General features: G+C 40.9%; 1 protein-coding gene across 1 annotated transcript in view; it reads left to right on the forward strand.

Annotated features, from left to right (window-relative positions):
• Nucleotides 1–24077, forward strand: part of ATP13A4 (ATPase 13A4) — a gene marked incomplete at both ends in the record, with an annotated part of 141194 nt that overhangs the window by 20763 nt on the left and 96354 nt on the right. Inside the window, one exon of the mRNA XM_079704914.1 lies at nt 17545–17718. Within this exon, the coding sequence (XP_079561040.1) occupies nt 17545–17718 (174 nt within the window). The remainder of the gene's footprint in view (nt 1–17544; nt 17719–24077) is intronic.

The following is a 24077-nucleotide window of genomic DNA, read 5'->3' on the forward strand; positions in this document are numbered from 1 at the left end:
TCCACTGATGCTGCAGGAGGGGGTGTTACGACTGCTAGGGGGTAGTAAAAAATCTTGCTCTCCTTGGGCTTCCTCTGACAACACCCTAGCATGGACGAGGAGGAGGAGGAGAGGAGCTTTGTTACTGCTGGTTGGGAGTGGTGGTCTAGGCTTCATATAGTTTCCACTGATACCACAGGGAAAAGGGTGCTTGCTATTACTTGGTGGGAATGAAAGTCTTGGCTCCTTATGCAGCCTTATCTAACATCATTCCCGCCGGGGTTGAGGTTCCGCCTTACAATATGTGGAGAAGAGCAGTCTAGACTCCCCACTTGGCCTTTGCTGGTGTAGGTGGGGTGGGGCCACAGTTTTTTTGTGTGTGTGAACTTTGGATCCTTTCCTGGTCATTTGGCTAGAGAGATCAGGCTTTTGGGGTGTGTGTGTGTGTGTCTTTTCCCATTGCCAGCTTCTTTTGCTCCAAGTCATAGATGAGGCAAAGAGAAAACCCAGAGAACTCACTACTGAGTCATTGTTTCCTTGGTTCCCAAGTTCTGTTGTCGATCTGCCTTCTCTCCACCATTCAACCTTCTTATGTTTGTTTTCTACATAACGTTCACGGATTTTAGTTGAACTTATTGGGAGGAAAAAGTAAGTCTACTCCATGTTTCCAGAAGTAAAAGACTCGGTTACTTTTAAAGATAATATTACTTTCTGACTTTATTTTAAAATATATTTTATTCTACTTTATAAAATTTTGAAAGCACAGAAAAATATAAGGAAATATGACAAACATCACTGTGGTTCTATCATTGTTAACATTTGATATATTTTTGGCTAACTATTTTTTTCTACAAATTTTCTTCAACATTATTGGACTCAACCCATAAATGCCTTTGTTCATTTAACACATGATACATTGTCCCTATTTCATGAAAAATTTATTGTAAATTTCAACTTGATGACTGAATAACATTCTATTTTGTGGAGGTGTCATATTTACTTAACTGTTCTCCAAATGTCAGACAGTTAAGTTCTTTATGGTGCGTGTGCATGTTTTACTCTTGTGTATAAAAACGTAGAATTTTAGCTTTTCATTTCAGATTATTTCCTTATGATGAATTCCTAGAAATAATAATTATATTACTGCAACAAAAATTAGGAACACTTTTAAGACTCGATAAATTTACTGAATCGCTTTTTAGAAAGGTTGTGCCACTTTATGAAGGATCCTACCAACTTTATAAAAAAATGCCCTTGTAACTCTTTTGGGTCAGTTTTCAACACTTGCCAAAGATCTTGGCCAATTTTAGTAAAAATGGCATTTTGTTTTAAATTTTCCCTCCAACCTTATTCAAGATCAAAGTTCAATGCAACTAAATTTGTTGGGGATCGATTATCTGTAGGTTCATATATTGGATGCCAAAATGTCAAGGTCAATACAGTGATGAAAAAGACATGTTCTTTCACCAAGGAACTCAAGGAGCAGTACTGGCTCATACATACTGAGCACTTGCCTTGTGTTAGGCATTGTGTAAATACTTTATAGGCAACATATTTTTTAATTGTCACATCAACCCTATTAGGTAGTTACCATTATAATAGTCATTTGAGAGAAGAAATGTTACTTGGTCTAAATGGCAGTCTCCTTCACTGTATCGATCAGCTTTTCCCAGATGCCATGTGCATAAGAATCAGTGGAGATACTGAACTGGAAATGCCCTGGTCCTATGGCCCTACCCTCTGAAACTTGTGGTGGTGGTCCAGGAATTTGCATTTTTCAAAAACATCCATGTGATTCTGATGCATATGGTTGGCAGTCCCACGTTTAGACACTCTGGTATAAATATTTACTTATGGCTTTGAAATAGGGGTATATGACAACTGAGCAAGGAATCATTTTCTCTCAATAGGCAGAGAAGCTAGTTAAGGGTAGAGCTGTTTCAGCTGTTTCCAGTGCCTGGTTTAGTTGGGAGATTCCAATTCTCCACTCTCCTATCTGTTTAGCAATAAAGAGATTTCCCCTTAAGAGAAATGGTTGTTGCAAATGTAAATCCATGGCAGTCACATACAGGGAAGGAATAGCACTCAATTTATACCTTTAGACTACCTGTATACATCCCTGCAGTCCCTCTTGACATGTCCCCCAGCAAAGACCTTCATGTCACCATCTCTTCTCAGCCTTAAACAATAGATAAACCATATCAGTTGAACAAATGTAATGAGTCTCTGCAGTGTGGATGCTGTGAAGATAGATACAGCTTTCAATGACCTAATGCTTTAATGGAAGAAGCAAACATTTTATTCAATTAACCCAAATATAAGTTCTACACGGAAGGCAAAGTGATCTAAGGACTTACCTTTCCTTCCTTCCTTCTTTCCTTCCTTCCTTCCTTCCTTCCTTCCCTCCTTCATTCCTTCTTGAGCACTTTCTGTGTATGAGTCCCTGTGCTTGGTATTAGGGATACAGAGGAAAGTCCTAGGGCCAAATATCTGATAGAGGGTACAGTTCAGTGGGCTAGTGTTATGACAGCAGTATATCCAAGGTGCTGTGGGAACAGAGAGGAAGCTACAGCCAATTCCTGGATGACCTCAGTGAAAAAGTGCCAACTGAAAATAATCTAGATGGACGCATAGGAGTTTACCAGCAAGCCCAGATAAGACAAAGAACATTCTAAATCAAGGAGACACAATGTACAAAGGTACTGAGATGTAAAAAGGCAGAGCACATTCCATTCAGAGAACTGAATGTAGCTTGGCAAGGTTGGTGTGCAGGGTGTATGTGGTGGAGCGGGACGGGAAGAACAGAGAGAAGAGGCTCAGAGGATAGTGTGGAGAAGGTTAGGAAGAGCTTTGCCTGCCATTCTAAAGTGATTGAAGGGTGTATCTAAGGCAACCATCCTGGTTTACCTGGACCTTCTGGCTTTTAGCACTGAAAGCCCACATCCCCCCAAATCCCTCAATCCTAGACAACTCGGGTTGGTTGGTTACTCTAGTAAGGAACTGAAAGCAGGTGTTTGGGAAGGTAACTCTGTAGCAGCATGGACAACAGTGCAGGTGCATGTGGAACTGAAACGGGGGGTCTTGCAGTGATTCTAGCAAGCCTAGAGGTTGAACTAATAGGAGAGAAGTATCAGTGATGAAGCAGAGGAGACCAATTTGAGAAAAATCTAGGAGATACAATCCATAGACCTTGAGCTAATTAGATGCTGACGGAGGAGGGGGAGAATATTGAAGGGAATCCCTAGATTTCTGAGTCACATAACTGGCTGTGTGGTGGTAGTGGTGATTCAGAGAGAGAAGAGGGTGTGGGTAATGAGTTTGGTTTTAAACTTGTGATGAATTCTGACTGAGGAAGATTCATAGAGCAAGTTTTATTTGAATAAAATTTAAAGATTGCTAGGATATTTTTTTCCTAGGTGAAGGAACAACAAGGTAGAGGCAGACATTTGCAAAATAGAAACAAACAAAAACCTGCTTGAATAAACACATATTGGTAGGTAAGAGGGTATTTCTAAGAATGATGTGTAATTATAGGACATACTCATTTTAAGTACAACTTTGCCTGTTACGACTCTGATTAGACTGAGAGAAGTAAGAGAAAAGAAGGTGTTGTTTTACTATAAATATAGGATAATGCAAGGCTACCCAGTTGGTATATCATGGATGGCGCTGGGGGTGCTACAGATGGATTACAGGGGTTCATATAGGAATGTTGAGGTATTGATCCCCTCCAGCTTCAAGCAACCTCATCTACTTATCTGATCTGCACTGTGTGTAAAACTGATTTGGAAGCACTGTGCTAAGGAAATCCCTTTTTTTAAAAAACATCTTTATTAAATTATAATTGCTTTACAATGGTGTGTTAGTTTCTGCTTTATAACAAAGTGAATCAGTTATACATATACATATGTTCCTATGTCTCTTCCCACTTGCGTCTCGCCAGAGGAAATCCCTTTTTTGGTTTGGTTTATAGTCAAACTTAAATCGACATAAAATCACACCTCTATTTTTATTAGAATGCAAAATAACAAAACAAAAATTAAGTTCTTTTTTTTCTTTCTTGCTCATAGACTTTTTATTTTTTCCCCCGGCATTATCGGTACATAATTACATATAATATTGTATAAGTTTAAGGTGTACAATGTGATGATTTTGTATACAGATATATTTTGAAATGTTTACATTCTTTATAAACAAAAACTTTGTATTTTTTAAACTATTGCTTTGTGGGATAGATGTTATTATTTCTAAAATAAAACCCATTAAAGTAAAAGCAGCTGAAGATTAGATCATTTATTTGTTGTCTTTGTGTAAAATCTGAAATCATTGGGAATGTAGCTATTAACATTTGAACCCTTGCAGAAGTACTGGCTGTTCCATAAGTCATTATCATGAAATAGGGAAAGATCTAGATTAAAAGAACCAGGAAAATTATGATGTTAATCATATAGGAGTGTATGACATTTCCCCTTTTCTTTTATTGTGAAATATTATATAATACCTATATTAAAGCACAAGAAACATTTTTGTACAACTTAGTAGATAATTATAAGGTGAAAATTTATTAATTATCTTCAAGGTTAAGAAATAGAGTAGTGCCACACTGGTTTGGAAAAACCAGTTGTAGTGGAACTTAGTGGGTCCACTGAAAAATTTGAATATAATTTGGGTTTTAGTTGAGATAAAAACTCACTGACATGGACAAATGGAGGCCAGTGAATGAAAAAGCAGATCAGAAAAGAGCATTTATAGTATGGTTTCATTTTGGTGAAAGAAACAACATATATGCAGCATGTTGTTAACTGCAGGAATCTCTGGGTTGCAGGAATGTAAAGTTTTTTGTTATATTTTCCTTTTCTAATCTTTAAAATGTGCATGTATTGCTTCTGTAATAATAAAAGCATAAAAGGAATACCTGAGATTATATCATAACTATCTGGCCCAACATTGTGTCTTGAATTATCCTCTAGTTGGGTGTGACGTCCCAGAATATTTTGAAAAGATAGAAATTCTGGTCTCCCTTTTGCCCCACTACTCTCCCCCAAAACTTTCCATTTTTATTGGGTCTTTCATTTCCTTATCACCTATCCTAACTTCATCATCTACCACTTAGATCCATTTGCTTGAAATTCTCCAGCAGATTATGAAGCCTCTTTTCTGTCAGTTAAAACCAGAATCAAGCATCATGGCTTGGTGGTGCCATCTTACAGAATTGCAAGAAACCTTCCCCAAGGCGGTGCTTAGGTCTGAATACCAGTTATGGAAATGAATCATGTAGTCTTTTCACATTGGGGAATTCTGATGCTCAGTTGATGAATATGGCACAGTGGCCAGGAAGTCACACAATTTCACAATGGGAGTGGCATACCGGCTCCCATCCTCAGGGCCAGGCAAGGGGCTTCCTGCATGTGGTATGCTCCCTCTTCTGGAGGGCTGTCTGCTGGTCTCAAGCAGGTTGTCTGCACAATACGTTGGCAGCAATTTGCACAAATGGTGCAATAGAAACCACCCTCTATTTTTCCTTAAAGGAATGTTAAAACGTGAGTGAAGGCCACATGGGCAGCTTTGAAGTGGAGGCAGGCATCTCCATGGAAGGGATTTATGACCTTTGATGTGCACCTATGAGGGGACTGCAAGCTGGTCACATAGGTGATATTCGTGAGATTCCTATTGTTATAAGAACTACAGACATCAAAATTTAGAGGGACTCAAGAGATCATATAATTCCACCCCCTCTGTTACAGAGGGTAAAACTGAGGCCCAGAGAGGGGAAAGGGATTATATAATAAAACCAGAGTTCAGACTAGAGCCCAGGCTTGCCCATCTCCAACCCAATGCTTTTCCCCTCTACATCAGTGTTTGCAAGCCTGTCTGTCGGCTACGACTCTCAAGAGTTATCGCTATGTGTCCAGGGACTTGTATGCCCAACAAGCATTGACAGCCTCCAAGCATTGACAGTTCTCCAGCCGTAGAACTCAATCATTTGAGAGTGTGCAGCATTTTAAAAGCTGTAAAGTAAATGTGCAAAAAATATATACAATCAATTTAATAATAAATCAAAACTCATATGGTCATTGCCTGGATCAGAAGGTAGAACACTGCAAGCATTCAAGATGTTTTCCTGGGTCCCTCCTTAATCATAACCCTCTCTGTCTCCCTCCTCCAATGTAGAAGTAACCTCTTACTTGTCTTCTTTAATTCTTATTTTCTTGCCTTAAAAAAGATTTTTTCTAACAATTCCATAACAATATTTTTGAAGCTTATACAATTGAAATCACATCGATTATATTCTTTTGTGTTTTTCTTCTTCTGTGATGTATCCATATTATTGCATAAAATTAGAGCTTATTTATTTTCATTGTGTCAGAATAGAACATGGTAAGACTATACTAAAAAAATGTCAGTTTCATTGTTGATGGACTTTTGGATTGTTTCAAGCTTTGAGTTTTTCTTGTTCACGTCCCCAGGTACACATGTGCATACATATCTGTAGAGAAGACACTTACCAGTGGAATTGCTGGATCACACAGCATGCATATCTTTAGCCTTGCTATAGAATGCCAAACTGCTTTCCAAAGCAGTTTTAACAATTTATCTCTCACCAGCAATGTTAAGAAAGGATTTCTCATTCTAAAAAGGTGGTAACTGTTGTTCTAGGAATGCTTTCCACCCACTTCTACTATATGGAAAAGATTTCAGGCCATCTCAGCAAGAGAGCTTGGTAATAAATACAATGATTTTCAAAATGATTTTTATATACAGAAGCCCTTGTTTAGGCATAAATTTGTAATGGAAGATCAATATATTTATACTGATTTTATACTGTTTGGACGGATAGAAATGGAGTTGTTCTGGTTGAGAGGGAATTGTTTGAGCTCAGAGTACCACCTTCTGGGCTTCAGCCCAGTGTCTGGTACATGGTGTAGTTATTAGTAAGGTTGTCTGAAAATGAAACAGACTTCCCCAGGAAGTAGAGTTTGCTTCACTGGAGGTGTGGGTGTTTCATATTGTGAAAGAAATGTAGGATCGGATCTCTGACCCTTCTCTCTTTCAGAGTTCAGATAGCATACTTCCCTCTCTTTCATTTTCTAAAATCCTAAGGTAAGTGACAAATAATCATACCTGGGAATAAAGACCAATAAGAATCCTTGAGGATACAGTCAATTGTCAAGATAAATTCTCCATTGATCAAAGAGTGGAAGTCTGACTTTGGAAGGAGATCACTGCTTTCTCCTATGCTTTCTCTCTTTCTGTGTGCCCTTGTTTGAGAATTCTCCTAAGATCTCAGATTTCTCCTCTTGAAAAATGATGTTTGACTGGATGTTTGCTAAGATTCCTCACATGCTAACAGTGTGGAATTGTCATTCTTGGCCTCTCTGTTTAGGAGTCTAGTAATATTCAACAATGTAATTGGATCCATTTGTTCAATCAAAAAATACGATTGGGCCTCCTGTGTTCCAGGAAGTGTACTGCTATGTGCAGGGATCCAGCGATGAACCAGATAGATCGAAGCTCTGCTCTTGTGAAACTTACATTCTAGGACCAATCATAAAAAATAAACAAATAATAAAAATATAAGATAATGACAAGGGCTTGTAGAGATTTAAAAAGGATGATGGGAAGACAGTGATTGGGTATCTTCTTTAGGCTGTGTGGTCAGGGAAGCTGAGATCTGAGTGAGAAGGGGGTGGAAGCAGCCATGTCAGGGCATCCATGAGGGTTTATCAATTAACTTTAAGTCTAACTGCCTTCATAATAAGAACAACTTCTATTTGAATCATGCTTTCACCACTGTTGTCCCATTTTATTGTCAATAACAGTTTTGTGAGGTAGGCATTAGTGCAATTATTATTTTCTAGGTGGGGTAGGGACTTCCGGATGCTAAAACTAGTAAGTGGCAGAAACGGGTCTTGAACATTTCCCCCTGCTCTGCCTTGTCTTGGGTCTTTCTCCCGTGCACTGAGGAGGCTGCCCAGACCAGATGGTGTCCCGGATACCAATCTATCTGAGTTCTACCTGTCTTACGCTACTCAGACATCACCAGCAAGAGAAGTTTTCATTTCAGCATCACATGGGAATCTGGAAAATGCATCTTGCCCAAGATTACCAGACCAGAAGATTAAGATGTTGCTTGCAGAAACCACCTTCTGGTTGCTGGGTAGAGTCCTTCTCTCCTATTTCCTCTCTCTCTGCAGTCTGAAGCTTGTGAAAACCTGTTTAAGGGGAACCTAAGAACCTGTCTGGGCAGTGCATCCATTAGCTAAAATGTGAACAATCAGCAAGTGTTCAAACACTGTTCCTGGTGACACATACCAAATGAGACTATCAGAGAGCAGGGGAGGGAGTGTCTGCATGAGAGGCAGCCCTATTGGTGGAAAGTCCCTGTGACCTACTAGCTGGGTGACTCTGAGGGCCTTCCTTAACCTCCTTGAAACTTACCTTTCTCAGTCTCACCCCCAGGTGATATTACCTTCCTTGTAGGGTTATGAGGATTAAAACAGAATATGGAAAAAAGATATTTAGGGTGACTGGGACATAATAACAAGTTATTATTCACACGAACTGTGTGTTTCATGAGCTTCAGCCAAGTTTGGGTGCACAGTTATCCACAGGGCAGGGGAGCACCACCCTGCCTGCCACTGACGGGTGGGACAGGTTGCTTTTCTGCCAGCCCACTGGTGTGACAAGGAGGAGTTTCCACAGCCCAGGCTGGGAGCCTCCTGGGCTGAGAGAGGTAACCCTGATTAGGTCAAAGGACACTGAAGCCCCAAACCCATCTTCCTGCTTCCATAACCAGACTGCTGCCCAACTGGAATGGCCATAGGCAGAGGCCTCTCTGTCCCTGACTTTGCCCAAGGACCCCAGCTTTATGAAAGTTGCAAGAGGTCCACTTGCTGGTTGTGGAGGGGGAGAGATGTAGCTGTAGTTTTTAAGGGTTCGGAAAACTCTCTTTTGATCAATGGCTAGCTGGAGTACAGGACATGTCTTAGAATCCCAAAGTCTCACCCAAAGTTGCATTCTCTGGCCATATAGGACAGGGTTAATTGGAACACCACAATACACGGACCTGTGCTACCTGAAACTCACATTTTGTTCTTTGGTACACTCCATGTTTCCAGATGCTGTCCCTTTGCTCAAGGCTTGTTCCTCCTACCCTCCTTTCCCAACTACTGAAGTTCTAACAATTCTCCCCAAGTTCACCTCTGTCAGTCCTCCTGGTAAGCTTTTACTAATTATCATCTCAGTTGGGTATCATCATCATTTTAAACTAATAGCATTTTTCTCTCTGTGCTTTTCACATGACACTTCGTATTTTCTGCCCTGAATTGTATTTTTTAATCCATCACCTCTCCTGTCAGCTCCTTGAGGGTGGGAAATTTATCTCTAACAGACCTACCTTACCCATGGCCTTAGACACAGTAGACAATATAAATTGAACAGAAGCAAACATGCCTTGAAGGCTTTACGCTGGGGATGCAGCACCTAAACATTTTCATGTGGAGTTCCTTTGTTCTGGGGCCTGACAGAGTCATTCCACTCTTTCCCATAGCAGTCTTGGGAGATAACACTGAACAAGCAAACTGGGAGTCAATGGCCAGAGAGGGGGCACTCCAAATCTAGGAATAAGAGAGAAGTGAAACCCCAGACCTGAGAATGAAATTGAGCTTAGTGACCTTCTAACTTTCTGCCACAGGACAGTGAATGGCAGCCATGTCACTAGACTCCCAAGGATTTCCTCCCTCAAGGCTCACACTTGCACCATTCAATGGATGTCAACACTGTTAATGGAAAATGGGACTCAGTGGTTAAGTAGTTATTGTTGCAGAGTATTTCTTTATATATTTTAACAATCATTTTACTGTAAAGTAATTTCCAAGACCAGGAAATTAGCACAGCTCACCCAAAGGTAATTGTGAACTCACCTTTTGGTCCAGAGCAGGAGCCTGGGTGGCAGATGTCCAAATCAGTTTGTCACTTCGAGCCCAGGCACTTGGTTTGTCTCTGTTGAAGGTGAGGAGCTTGGGAAACTCAGCCTTACCTTTGGCATCTTTTCAACTCCTGGAGACAGATGACAAGGAGGAAGAAAAAGAAAAATTAAAGCACTTGTTCAAGAAACCTAGCCTTAGAGATTAAGTGTGATGTAAATGATGAGACTAGTTAACATTTCCTAATGGCCCAAGGCACAGAACAGTGTCTGGGGATTGCTTATGCCTCCTTTCTTCTTTGACCCCCAGTACATTGATTTAATTTTTAGAATGCCCCAAAATAGGATATAGTTAAACTTCTTGGGATAAGACAAGGAAAGTAGGGTTTATTAATTTTCATTTCCTCTTTCTCTTAATCCTTCCCTCCTTCTTTCTTCCCTCCCTCAGTTCAATAACTCATTTATTTATTCATTCATTCAGTGCCCACTACGTGCAGATCATGTACTAGGTGCCGGGTAAACAGTATTGGAGGAAACAAACTTGAATGGATCCTAAACTGACAGAACTTAAAGCCTTGTGGGGACAGAAAGGAAGAACAGTTAGAAAAGCAAGCAAAAATATACAAATTGCCAGTTGGGAAAATGCCAGAAAAGTATTACAAAGGGTGTATGAGATCAGGGGCTTGTAATTATATAGGAGATTAGCTAAGGCTTCTCTGAGAAGGAAACATTTGAAGGAGACTTAAAAGGATGAGAAGTCGCCAGGCAATGGAAGATCCCGAGAAAGGATACTGCTCCATGAGTTTAAGAAAATGTCCTTGTGGCTGGGGCAGAGTGAGATAGAGGGGTAGTTCTTTTCGGGGAGGAAAGCGGGTGTAGTCCATAGGGGCAGCTGGCTTTCTCTCTTAGCTCCTGTTTCCTCATCTGCAAAATGACTTCCACCACTACTGATCTTAGGGTCATTTGGCATTAAGTGCTTATCCTTGTTTACTGTAGATTTCAAAATCAAAATTTTCTAGTTCTCCTCTGGGTGCTGAGGATGACATTCTAGGCATTAGGACCAAGAGACCTGCCTAGGTGGGGCAAATGCCTACAGCAGGCTTCTCAAGCTCTACAGTTTTGGGCCACATAATGTTTTTTTTTTTGTGTGTGTGTGGAGCTTTGGGGGCAGCTGTCCTCTGCATTGGATGTTTAACACCCTTCCTGGCCTCTACCCATCAGATGTCTGTAGCACCTCTTACCCAGGTGAGAGTGACTTCCAGTCATTGTCAAATGTCCTCGGGGGGACAAGATAATTCCTGGTTGAGAACGACTGGCCTACAGAGAGAAGTTGTATCTCCAATGAACAGGCCCAGGATGAGATGAGAAATAGAAGTTGACATAGAGCCTCAGTGTTGGGGAAAAGAGAAAGCATAGCAGAGACCATGGGAAATGGGGAACACCTGCTCGTTTAAAGGGGGGCATCTCTCACTTGCTCTGGCTGATTCTTCCTTTTTTCCTTAAGATTTCAGGTGTTCACAATTAGTTGTCCATAATCTTTGGTTCATGACACACTCATTCTTTGCTCATGCTGTATTGCATTAATTTAGTGATTTAATTAACTCCTTATAATAATGTGATGACCCTACCACTCAAACAAAATCTAGAATTTTGACAATAACCTATGTTTGACAATGTGTCCCTTCTTTCTCTGTCTCGTCCCAATATAAGTAACCATTGTCCGGTACCATGTGGTCTTCATTCCCTTGCCTTCCTTTCTATATAGTTTTCTTTTATCCAAACGTATCCTTAAAATATTCTTAAAATTTTAGTCGTTTTTAACTTTATAAAAAGATTATCATGCTGATGTAAGCCTTTGCACTGACTGTTTTCACTTACTATTGTATTACTAAGAGTCATCCCTACTCTTGGGTGTTGCTGGGAGCTGATTTGTTTGAAGTGCTGTATCAGATCTTGTAGTGTGAACACATCACAATGCATCATCCTCTGTCTCATTGGGTGGTGTTGGGTTAGTTCCTGGGCTATTTTGTACATGTCTCTTGGTGCTCCCCAGAGGATTCTTTTTAAAAATTTTTATTTATTTATTTTTATTGAAGTATAATTGATTTACTGTTGGGTTATTTTCAGTTGTCCAGCAAAGAGACTCAGTTATTCATATATATATATATATATATATATTCTTTTTCAGATTCTTTTCCCATATAGGTTATTACAAAATGTTGAGTATAGTTCTCTGTGCTATAGAGTAGGTCCTTGTTGTTTATTTTATATATAGTAGTGTGTATATGTTCTTCCCAAATTCCTAATTTATCCTCCCCCCACCTTTCCCCTTTGGTAACCATAAGGTTGTTTTCTGTGTCTGTGAATCTGTTTCTGTTTTGTAAATAAGTTCATTTGTATCATTTTTTTAGTCCCCAGTTGATTCTTACAGTGCAAGAATGTGAGTACAGTAAGGTCACAATTTCTGATTAATTTTAAAGAAAAGGTAGTGCTTTTATGTGAAAATAACTGGGGGACCTATTTAAAGTTTTAAGAAATACTTACCAGGCCAATGAGAAACCTGTCTGCAGGCCATTCTTTTTGAGCCTCCAGTTTAAGATTAGGTCATGCAGGTTGAGAATTTCTCAGCTGGATCGAGAAGTTAACTTAACTTAGAGGACACTTAGGAAATCGTTCTCTAGCACAAAAAAGTGGGAAACAGGAAATGACCCAGACAGAAATTTGAATAGAGTGTGTGGTGAAGATCGGCAGTGACAAAAACTGCATTCCAGTAGCACAAATTGCTGTACTGCGTGGAAATTATAGCAAAACATTCTCTTCACTCCCAACATTTGGAAACAAGGGAAAAGAGCTTATCTTTAGGGAAGTAAACTTTTAAAAAATGAATCACTTACACTTTTGAATGTTTAATGAAGCCAGTAGAGAAATGCAAAATTGTCTTAAAGAGAATAAATGGCTCTCAGGCCAACAGGATCTGACTGTAATTGATTGAATATATTTAAAGAAGGCATGTCAGTCAGGGTGAGAGATTTCATCAGAGAAGATTCCAGAGCCCAATTTAGGCACTGTGCTTGCTCACAGCTCCATCAGCAGGACAATCACAACTGTGGAAATGGTGCCACTGGGAAGAGAACAAACTCTTAATACCTGAGCGTGAATTTATCTGGTCCATGTGACAGGTACATACATCTCCCTCTCTCATGACACCCCGGTTTCTGAGACCTGGTTGATGTGAGTATTCTCTGGGAGAGGTGTTCTCCTGGCAGCCTCTGGGGCTAGAAGGCCGGGAACCATCCTCAGGACTTGGTGGCTCCCAGGTGATAATATCACCCGATGGAGCTTTTTGGAGTCAGTCATTGCTCTGCTTTTGTTGTCACCCTCTTACTCTCCCTTGCATTTCCATGAGTTCCTGTCTTCACACTTCTCCATTCACTAAGTGCTTACCTAGTGCCAGACCCCAGGTTCACATAAAGAGTGTAAACTCTGAAAGATCAGCCTTGATTTAGCCTTATGAACCCTCTAGGGCAGGGTCTTTTCTAGATTCTGGGAACCCCCTGAATCTCTATGGAGAACTTTATGTGTGTGTGTTTCTGGGGAGAGGGTCTGTAGACTTTTAAGAGGTTCTGTTGGCTGAGATAGTTTAGATCATTGTTCCGGGGAGCATAGTTTGACTTCTTGAGTATAGGGGAGAAGGGAGAAGGCCTGTACACCTGGAAGACAGACTTTAAGCCCTTAGGGGTGCAAAGGATGTAGACGCCCTGGGACAGAGGCAGGAGGAGAATCTGTGGGTTGGAGGGGGATGATGAAAGTGATAGCACGCTATTCCGTAATGCATGTAGACTGCCATGAGGGTAATATTCTTTGGACATTTTCCCAACGTGTTTTTTTTTTTTTTTGACTGATTGACTCCTTTTTGTGGGAGGAAGGGTGGGTGGAGTGCAGGGTAGCAGGGCCAGTTCTCTCAAGCATTTTTGGAGACATGGAAGGTACTTTGTAATGTGGGAAGGAAATTGCTATGGGGTGATAAGAAACAGCACTGGGCTAAGTTTTGCAATTTTAAACCCCGTATCTATGAATAGTACCTGCAATGTAATTCACTTCAAGTCAGTACAGTTCAACTCATTTCAACAAGCAATAACTGAACACTCCTTGTCCACATTATTCCAGCTTTTCTACTGAAAATTTGGCAATGGGTTATGGGTCATGAGCTACTAACTGGTGTTGTGTCCACAGGCTGACAGCAAACAAGCTTTTAGCGTACCACTCTGGTATCACTAGGGGGTGTTCATCTGGCTCTCCTGGGATACTCCTGGTCTAACTGTGTTGTTATTAATAGCACCCAATTCAGACGACAATTTATTTAGTCACCTCTCTCTATAACACTTGTATTGCTCTAAACTTGTTTAATTTGTTTATGTGCCTCTGGAGCTTCCCATTAAACTAATGAGCTTCTTGAGGCTGGAAGCATTGTCTCATTTATCTCTGTGTCTAGCACATGCCTGCTATTCTCTGGACACTTAAAAAAATATTTCTTCAATTGAACTGAAATTAAAAACAGAATGAAGAATGGGCCTTAGAGTAGAAATGGTCAGCTCACATTGTCTTCCGTGTGCTGCCGAGGCCTGGACTGGAGGCCCAGCTCTGAGTCACTTATGAGCATCGTACATTGGGAAACTTATTTAATCTTTTTCAACAAAAGGAGAGTGTGTATAAAGTGCTTGGTGAAAGGCGTTTCAGTGCTCCACTAATGTTAGCTGCCGTCACTGTTTCCAAATTATTAGTTGTTAATAATATTACTATAATCACTTTAAGTTTATTTATTTATTTTTAGCTGTGTTGGGTCTTCATTGCTGTGCATGGGCTTTCTCTAGTTGCGGCGAGCCGGGGTTACTCTTCGTTGTGGTGCGGGGGCTTCTCATTGCGGTGGTTTCTCTTGTTGCGGAGCACGGGCTCTAGGCGCAGGGGCTTTAGTAGTTGCGGCACGTGAGCTCAGTAGTTGTGGCTCACGGGCTCTAGAGTGAAGGCTCAGTAGTTGTGGCGCACGTGTTAGTTGCTCCATGGCATGTGGGATCTTCCTGGACCCGGGCTCAAACCCGTGTCCGCTGCATTGGCAGGAGGATTCTTAACCACTGCACCACCAGGGAAGTCCTATAATCATTTTAAATTCCAGTTTTCTTAGCTGGAAATGCAAGGTCATCATTCCTGCTTTACTTTGATAATGAACATGAAGACACTTTGGAAACTACATAGAGCTCTCATTGCATAGCCTGTAAAAGAATGCACATTGACAGGGAGGTTTGTGCTTATAGAACTGGCATAACTTCAGTATATTATATGAGGAGCTAGACTGAATGGTAAGATAAGCAACCTTTTAAATATAGTATTTTAAAAAGATGAAAAAATGGCCAGATGGGGAGGGCGGGTAGAAGTTGATCTGTTCCGAAGTGTAGGAATATAATAAAAGCATGTGGGAAAAGACAGTGGGATGGGCTCAGACAGGTGTCTAGAATTTAGAATTGGGACCCTGCTTGGTATGAAACCAACAGAGCATTGCTTCTGGCGTGGTGAGGGGACAGAGCATCCCAGGCTTGGCATCTGGGGAGCAACAGCTTGGGTGTGGAACAGAAGAATAGTTATGTCGGGATAGACATTCTACTTTGCAAAATGAGTCAAGAGCTTGTATTTCTGAGGTGAGGTAAGCATTTTATCAAAGGCATGCCAGATGTGGACACTACCTAAGGAAGCCATTTGGCACCTGCGTACACTGCTAATAAGAGAAAGGAACCGTAGAACTAAGATAAAGTGATAGTTACAATGGGAAAAGTAAAAAAAAAAAAAAATTAAAATAAAAAAAAATCATAAGTTGAAAATGCATTTAATACACCTAATCTACTGAATGTCAGAGCTTAGTGTAGCCTACCTTAAATGTGCTCAGAACACTTATATTAGCCTTCAGTTGGGCAAATTTATCTAACATAAAGACTATTTTATAACAAAGTATTGAATACCTCATATAATTTATTGAATACTATACTGTAAGTGAAAACCAGGATACTGTAGTTGTACGGGGACAGAATGGTTGTGCGTATATTGGTTGTTTACCCTCGTGATTGTGTGGCTGAGTGGAAGATGCAGCTGCCACTGCCCAGCAAGAAAAAAAAAAAAAAAAAAAGAGAGAAAGGAACCTAGTAACTACACATGAAAGCAACTTTCCGTCAAGGATCACAGAAACTTTTCTGATAATATATCTTTACCAAGTGAGACAGAGAAGTTGGTGGATTTAAAGATGCATGTTCCAGATCCATTATTATCCTAACAGGCAATTCTAACAAAAGCAGAACTATTGTCACTAAGAATACTTAGCTCTAAATCCAGTAAACCCAGGGGTCGAATTTCAGGTCTATGTTAGGGGAAATAGTAAAATAGTAGCAGCAGCAGTAAATGTTTACATAGCACTTGTACATAGTAACACACAGCAACCCTGGGAAGGGGGTACTATCAGCACCCCCATTTTATAGATGACAAAACTGAGGAATAAAGGTTAACTAACTTGTTCAAGGTCACAGCCAGTAAGGGGCACACTGGGCTTCGAACTCAAAGTGTTTTGGTCCAGAGAATGTGCTTTTAACTCGGACACTCTCCTTCCTCTCAACTGTAGCCATTATAACCAGTATAAAGTACACCTATGACTTTGTGGGATATAGCTGTGGGACCTAGGCCATAAGCTTCAGGTGTGGTTTTCCATTCTGTCCCAGGCTTTCCTTGGAAGGAAGAAGTTTGTCCAGATTATACATTTATTAGAGGTCGGTCTCTTATCTTTTTGTTATTTGTACCCTCTTGGCACGTAGCAGCTGCTCAATAGTCGAAATAAACTAAATTGTCTCTGCGGTGTTTTCCCCTTGATGTAAAATTCTTTTTGCTATTAAACAAGAGAGGAGGGTAGGAAGGCATAGCTCCCTCTACCGCAAACCCTTAAAGGCAACCTGGGATTTCGTTGTTCATCCTCTTTTGGTCAAACACTTTCACCAAATCCTGACTCCAAACTCAAGGCCTTTCCTAGCCCTTCTTGCCCATGATGGTGCCGTGGTTCCAGCCAAGGGAATCATTCATTGCTGCTGTCACCCAGTCCTTCTGTCACATGGCTCATGATCACGTCTGTGAAGGCCGTGGATTGAGTTCAAGACCTGAAGGCTGACAGATCTGGGTTTGAATCAGGGCAGCAGAACTTGCCAACTGTGTGGCCTTGGACAAGTCATTACATTCAGCCTTTCTGAGCTAAGCCTCATCATTTATGGAGTGAGGCTCATATTATCCTATTCAGGAGATGCTTGAGAGACTGAAACCATACAGCATATCATGTAGTATAGTGTTTGGCATGGGGTAGCCACGTGCTGAAATTGTAGAAACTGAATTTCCCAGTTAGATGACAACTTCTTGGAGGCCTGGGATCAGGTTTAAGGAAGGATCTTTGTCAGGAATCCTTCTTCACTCCCTCAACCCCTCACTCTGTCCTCCCCTTACCTTCCTCAGCTTCTTCACTCTCTGCCCCTCCCACCAGTTTCATCACCAAAATTCCAATTTGTTCATTTGTTGTTTGTTGTGCTTAATCAATGTTTGGGGTCATTTTGGTTCTGTCCCAGGAGATATTTGGCTACCGGACTCAGAGCTGCCGGAAAACCCTCTGCCTTGCTGGATCTATCTTCTCCTTTGGGATCCTCCCCTTGGTGTTTTACTGGAGACCCGCTTGGCACGTGTGGGCAAATTGCATCCCGTGTTCCTTGCAAGAAGCAGACGTCGTGTTGCTGAGGACAACAGTAAGTGTGTACCTGGTTCTGTACCTGGTGGCCCTTTTTCCTGGACACCTTGTTATGGGATGGTTGTGGGGAGATGAGCACAAGGCAGGCGGCAGCTCGATATCCAGCCTCAGGCTCCAACACAGCCTTACATTTACTTACCAAGAATTCAATAATCTGTGTATGATTGGATTTCATTAAGAAGACATAATTTATAGGGTATTCCTTTTAAATTGTGATTTTAGTGAATGTCGGAATAGGGAATAACCATGTTAATAGTTAAAAATAACAGTGTGAAGTAGTTAAGTCAGACTATAGGTTATAACGTTCATACTCATCCTTCTCCCCACCCCCATCCTGACATATCAATGCCTATCACAGCCCCCCTCCACTGGGGTATCCCTGGGGGAAGAGAAGGTGGGGAGGAGGTGGGAAGTACCCCTTTGAGGAGGATCCTGTCTTCCCCTGTTCCTTTGAGAGAGCCATGGTTATTGATAGGAGTCTGTTGCATCCTGTAGATATGCTAGGGTTTAAAAGTGTGGCTATCTTGTCCCTGAGTAGATTGCATCTTTCTGCTAATACAAGGTCCTGGTGTTAGGGGAGTTCCCCTGTATTGGCTCTGATAACACTTCCTTCTAGCATTCATTACACTTAGGCAAAGTGCCTTGTTCCTGCTGGACTGTTAGCTCCACAAAAGAAGGGACTATCTCTAACTTGTTAACTGCATCCCTAGTTCCGGCACATCGTAGGGATTCCATACATATGTGGTGGCTGACAGGCTAAAGTGGACATTCCTCTTCATAGAAGTCAAAGTGCAGTCTCACAGAGGACACTTTTCGGGCTGACTTTTACTGAGTGTGTCTAACAATATGTCAGCCCAAATGACCCAGAATGACAACCAAATTCTTGATAAATCAAACTCTGCTAGGCTGTTAGCTTCTTTTTTTATGTAGCAACCTCTCTAGATAAACATTCTATTCATTTCAGTGAGAGAAGAGGATAGCAGCAAGTCTTATAACTGGTCCCCAATTTTTTTTACACATTTCAGTCTGAGTTGGAGCTAGACCTCGATGAAACTGGCAGTTGGATGAAGTTTGTCTTTGTTGACCTGCCCCCTCTGGGGTCAGCCCCATCCCTCATTTCTGGCTCCTGGTCACTTCAAGAGCCACCCGTTCTATGTCCCAGCTTAGCTGACATGTGGACCATATTAGAGGTGAGAGTTGAGGCAGCTCCATCCAAGTTCAACTATAATTTAACTCAAGATTCTTGGAGAATAGACTTCAAGACATTAAGAAGGCAAGATGATAGTGGAGTCAGAGCATCTCATATTGATGATGTTGGGCTGGGAGCCTTGCTCCACTGCTGCCTCAAACTATACTTCATGGAGGTTCACAGAATATGCATGAGAGAAGAGTGCTTGGTGCTCACCAAGGAAGATCTCGTCATTTGATTGGGGAGGAAATGGGGTCTGGAGAGGGTGCATATTTTAGCCACACTCCTTGATAAGTTTGGGGCCTCACCAGGAAGAAGTACCATATATCCCAGTTCCTAGTTCAGGGTTGTCCCCACACAACTGCACGTAGATCAGTGGTTCCCAAACATCAACCAGCATTAGAATCATCTGGAGGGCTTATGAACCGATTGCTGGGCCCCCCTCTCAGGGTTTCTAATTCTTTAGATCTGGATTGGGGCTCCAGAGTTTGCATTTTTAACAAGTTCTCAGATGATGCTAATGCTTCTGGTAAGGGACCATACTTTGAGCAAAACTGCTGCAGATAGTCATCCCTCCCACTGATGAGCTTACTTGGTCCTTGGGAGAGGAATAGAGGCCTGGACATTTGCTTTATGGCTCAGCCAATATATAGTTATATGGTCTCAAGGGGACTGATCCAGATTTAGTAAAGTGTTATAAGTGGTCCTGCTGTATACAGTCCCAGTGTCTTGCTGGAGCAGGGGTAGAGAGAGGTTTATTTTCTGGGGCTCATGGTAAGGATGTAAGGACTTATGGAAGACCACTTCTTTGGGATACTTTCATAGTTCAACCCTTTCCATGTGAACTTAAGGACCTATGAGATTCTTATTTTTTGTCATGAAAGGAGGATTTGGAAAAGTACTTCACTCTACCCTGCAGGTGCTTTCATTTCACCCAACTAGTTCTCAGGGGGCAATGCTTTTGTTGCAGCAGAAACAACCTCAGAAACAGAAAAGCTTTCTGTCTTTCAGAATGTATCACCAGACTCTTCAGATCTGAGAGCATCTGGTTGGCTGAGCTATAAGCTCCGAGGTTGCTGGCAGAGTCAAGGCACAGAGAGAAGCAAGAGGAAATGAACAAGGAATTGGCAAGGAAGGGAGCAAAATGAAAGAAAAGGAGAGGGAAATAGGTAAAAGAAAAATTAAGAGGGAGAAAAGAGAAAGATCTAGTAAGATACAAGCTACTATGTATGACATAAACTACTATGATATACAACAAGAATGTATTGTACAGCACAGGGAATTATAGCCATTATCTTGTGATAACTTTTAATGGAGTATAATCTGTAAAAATACTGAATCACTATGCTGTACACCTGAAGCTAATGTAATATTGTAAATAGACTATACTTCAATAATAAAACCTAAAATTTACAAAGAAAGAAAAGAAGATCTGGTAAGAGTGAAAGAAATAAAAAAATGTCAACCAACACGGAGCCAGTCCATTATGGGATTCGGAGTCAAAAGTTTTGACTTCTAGTCCCAGCACCTTAGGTACATGACACCTTAGGTTTGTTACTTAATGTTTCAGGACCTCAGTTTCTCTATTTGTAAAATGGGCCTAGTAAAAGCACTTGTTCTTTCTTGGGTTGGTGTGAGGATGAAGTGAGATTACATATGTAAAAACCATTTACAAACTGTAAAATGCATCATCAAAGATAATTTTGATTGTGTATGTGTTTTTGATATAACAACTTCCCAAGCTTGCTGTATGAAAGGGCTAGCTATAGCCTAGATACACCCATGTATAATGGTCCTGCTCATCTGGATGCTGTGTCCTTCCCTTATTATCCAGGAGGCCTGGCATTTCCTTCCAGGACAGGAGACATGGGAAAGATGCCCTATAACTAGGAATCCCCAACACTCATATGTGCTCAAGCAGGTCACCTCTCCTAGTTGCATGTGATCAGCTTTGAACTGGACATATAGCAGAAAGATTCAAAAGGCATCGGTGCCTCAGGGAGCTGCATTCCATCACCCTGCCTCTTTCTTTGGCTCTTTGAAAATCTATTAAGCCTTTCTCCCATTTCACTGCCCTCTGCAACTAATCAGAGCTATTGAAACCAGCTTCAATCTTGTCTTTTTCATCTTGATTTCAACCTTAATTTTTAATTACCTGCTCTTGTGCATCATTTTAAATGGATTTGCTATGCCAGAGACTCTCCAAATAAATGAGGTGCTAAATTAGTCTTTATGTAATTAGATAAGAACCCGATTATTTCAAACACTTTTACCATGTGAGCCTTAGATAAAAATAAGCTTTGAGAGTCAATAGATTAAAAGTCTGCTGTAAGGTTATTTGCAATAAAATGACACCTTAAGAAAGATATTATTTGAATTATATTATAATAGCTGTACAGTAAAGATTTCCCAGTAAGAAAGACTGGATGACTCTTACCTGAAAATGTGTTGCATATCTGTTTTTCATGTTATTAAAAAATCAGTACTTGGTATTTATCATCAGTCTTACACTGGTAAGATTACAGATCATTATCCCAGATACTGATTAGGTAGTCATTTTTTAACATTAAAAAAAAATAGTAACGTGATGTACTGACTGAAAGTCTTCAGCACCTAGTTTATTTTCTGTTCCTCTCCTCTTATTAAGCACCTCTAAGAGTGAGATTTTTCCAAAAGATAAGAGTAATTACATTTCTATTTTATAATTTAAAAGTGACATTTTATTCATTATTCATCTACTTCTGAATTTTAACCAATATCTGTAGCGATGCCACATTTCTATGCAAATAACATGATTTATATTCATTGGTGTTTTGAATTCAGATGCTTCTGATGATTTTCATATTTTTATCTTTATTATAATTACATATACATTTTTCCTTCACTGTCACTGTATGTCACATGTTGCCAAAGACTCACAATGTTCAGAGAAGAACTTTGTGATGATTGGCTATTAGGCCTGACTCTGGGCATTTCATTTCAATGTTTTAATGGGGAACATTTCCCCTTCAGTTTCACTGGAAGATGTCAGTGGTAGGGGCTTTAGTTTAAAAACTTAGAAATCCCCCAAATCAGCCATGCAAATGGCATCTTGGGTCCACCAGCCCACCGGGATGCTCATCAGATACCAGCATTTGTGTTCATGTTTCCTGGATCCCTTACTTCCTCCCCTCCCTCCTCTTCTGCAACCTGGTCTCTCTAAGCCCAGGCTCCACACATTGGCACCACTTTCTAAGGGAATCCGACAGTTTGTTTTGTCTATGCTTTTACTCATAAAATTTCTTCTGATATTCCCTATCTCCCCCATTCATTCATTCACTTATTCATTCAACAAGTATTTATTGAGTACCAGTCAAGTACCAGACATTGTTATAGGCACTGGGAATACAGCTATGAACAAAACAGACAGAAATCCTTCTTACAGAGGGACATTTTGGAGAGGACTCAACTGATAGACACTTGTACACACTCATACATATATTCTCTATACAGTAAATATAGACAGTAGGTGTTCTATCTCTACTTATTAAAACCTACTCATTCTTCAGCCGTATACCACCTTTTCTATTAAATCTTTGTTGTTCCATTCTCTGCCCCAATACCGGAGGGAATTAATTGCCTGTCCTTCCTTCTCTCCTAGCTCTGTATTTGTTAGCTCTGACTGCTGTAATGCTTTCTGCAGTCTGCCTTCTATTAAAATGCTATTTGCTCTACATTTTATAAAACAGCATCTCATTGATTATATTATTTAATTCTCATAACAACCATAGGAAATGGCATTATCATTTTTATTTTACAGATGAGGATACAGAGAGGACAATAACTTTGCAACCCAGTAAATGTCAGCCAGGATTTCCCTCTCCCTTCCTCCTTCCTTCATCAATTTGATGAGCACAGGTTGTATGCCAGCCACAGTACTATCTCATGGACAACGCAGGGGGCAGGGAGTATAACAGTAAAATTAGGCTTCTTGATTCCACGGAGTTCGTCAAATCAACTACACAAATAAATGCAAAAATCCAACTGTTATAAGTGGTACTTAGGAAAGCTTCGTGGTTATTGTAAGATTATAGACAAGGGATTTGATCAAGTCGAGAAAACCAGGAAAGGCTTTCCTGAGCCATCAGAGGATGATTAGAGAACAGATGTGTGGACACAGCAGGGAGGTGGGGGGAGTTGGGGGGGTGGGCGGGGAGGGGGTGTGGGATGAATTGGGAGATTGGGATTGACGTATGTGCACTGCCATGTGTAAGAGATAGCTAGTGGGAACCTGCTCTATAGCCCAGGGAGCTCAGCTTGGTGCTCTGTGGTGACCTAGGTGGGTGGGATGGGGGGGAGTGGGGTGGGAGGGAGATCCAAGAGGGAGGGGATAAGCACAGGCTTAGTTGCTCCGTGGCATGTGGGATCTTCCTAGACCAGGGATTGAACCTGTGTCCCCTGCATTGGCAGGCGGATTCTTATCCACTGCACCACCACGGAAGTCCCCCTCATTCCCCATTTTAAACCATTTTTTTCTTAGGCATTCAGTCAGAAATCCCTGAGATTCTATCTCACAGATGATTTTTTTTAAAAAGACAATTAGTTCTGAGGCCGTTATCTATTATAAAACAGGGCTATTTCTATTGTGGTTTATAGTTTGCAAAGCTTTTGCATATATGTTGTCTCATTTGGTCCTTACTAGTAGAGATTATTTTTTCCCCATTTTACATTGGAGACATAAGGAAGTTAAAAGAAATGCTCATGGTGTTACAGCTGTAAGCAGTGAAAACAAAACTTATGCTGAATTGTTCAGGATTTTTTTTCTTTTTTTTAACATCTTTATTGGAGTATAATTGCTTTACAATGGTGTGTTAGTTTCTGCTGTATAACAAAGCGAGTCAGCTACATGTATACATATATCCCCATATCCCCTCCCTCTTGCGTCTCCCTCCACCCTCCCTATCCCACCACTCTAGTGGTCACGAAGCACCGAGCTGATCTCCCTGTGCTATGCAGCTGCTTTTCACTAGCTATCTATTTTACATTTGGTAGTGTATATATGTCCATGCCACTCTCTCACTTCGTCCCAGCTTAACCTTCCCCCTCCCTGTGTCCTCAAGTCCATTCTCTACTTCTGCGTCTTTATTCCTGTCCTGCCCCTAGGTTCTTCAGAAGCATATTTTTTCTTG

Source organism: Hyperoodon ampullatus, assembly GCF_949752795.1.
Source record: "Hyperoodon ampullatus genome assembly, chromosome: 5".
NCBI lineage: Eukaryota > Metazoa > Chordata > Mammalia > Artiodactyla > Ziphiidae > Hyperoodon > Hyperoodon ampullatus.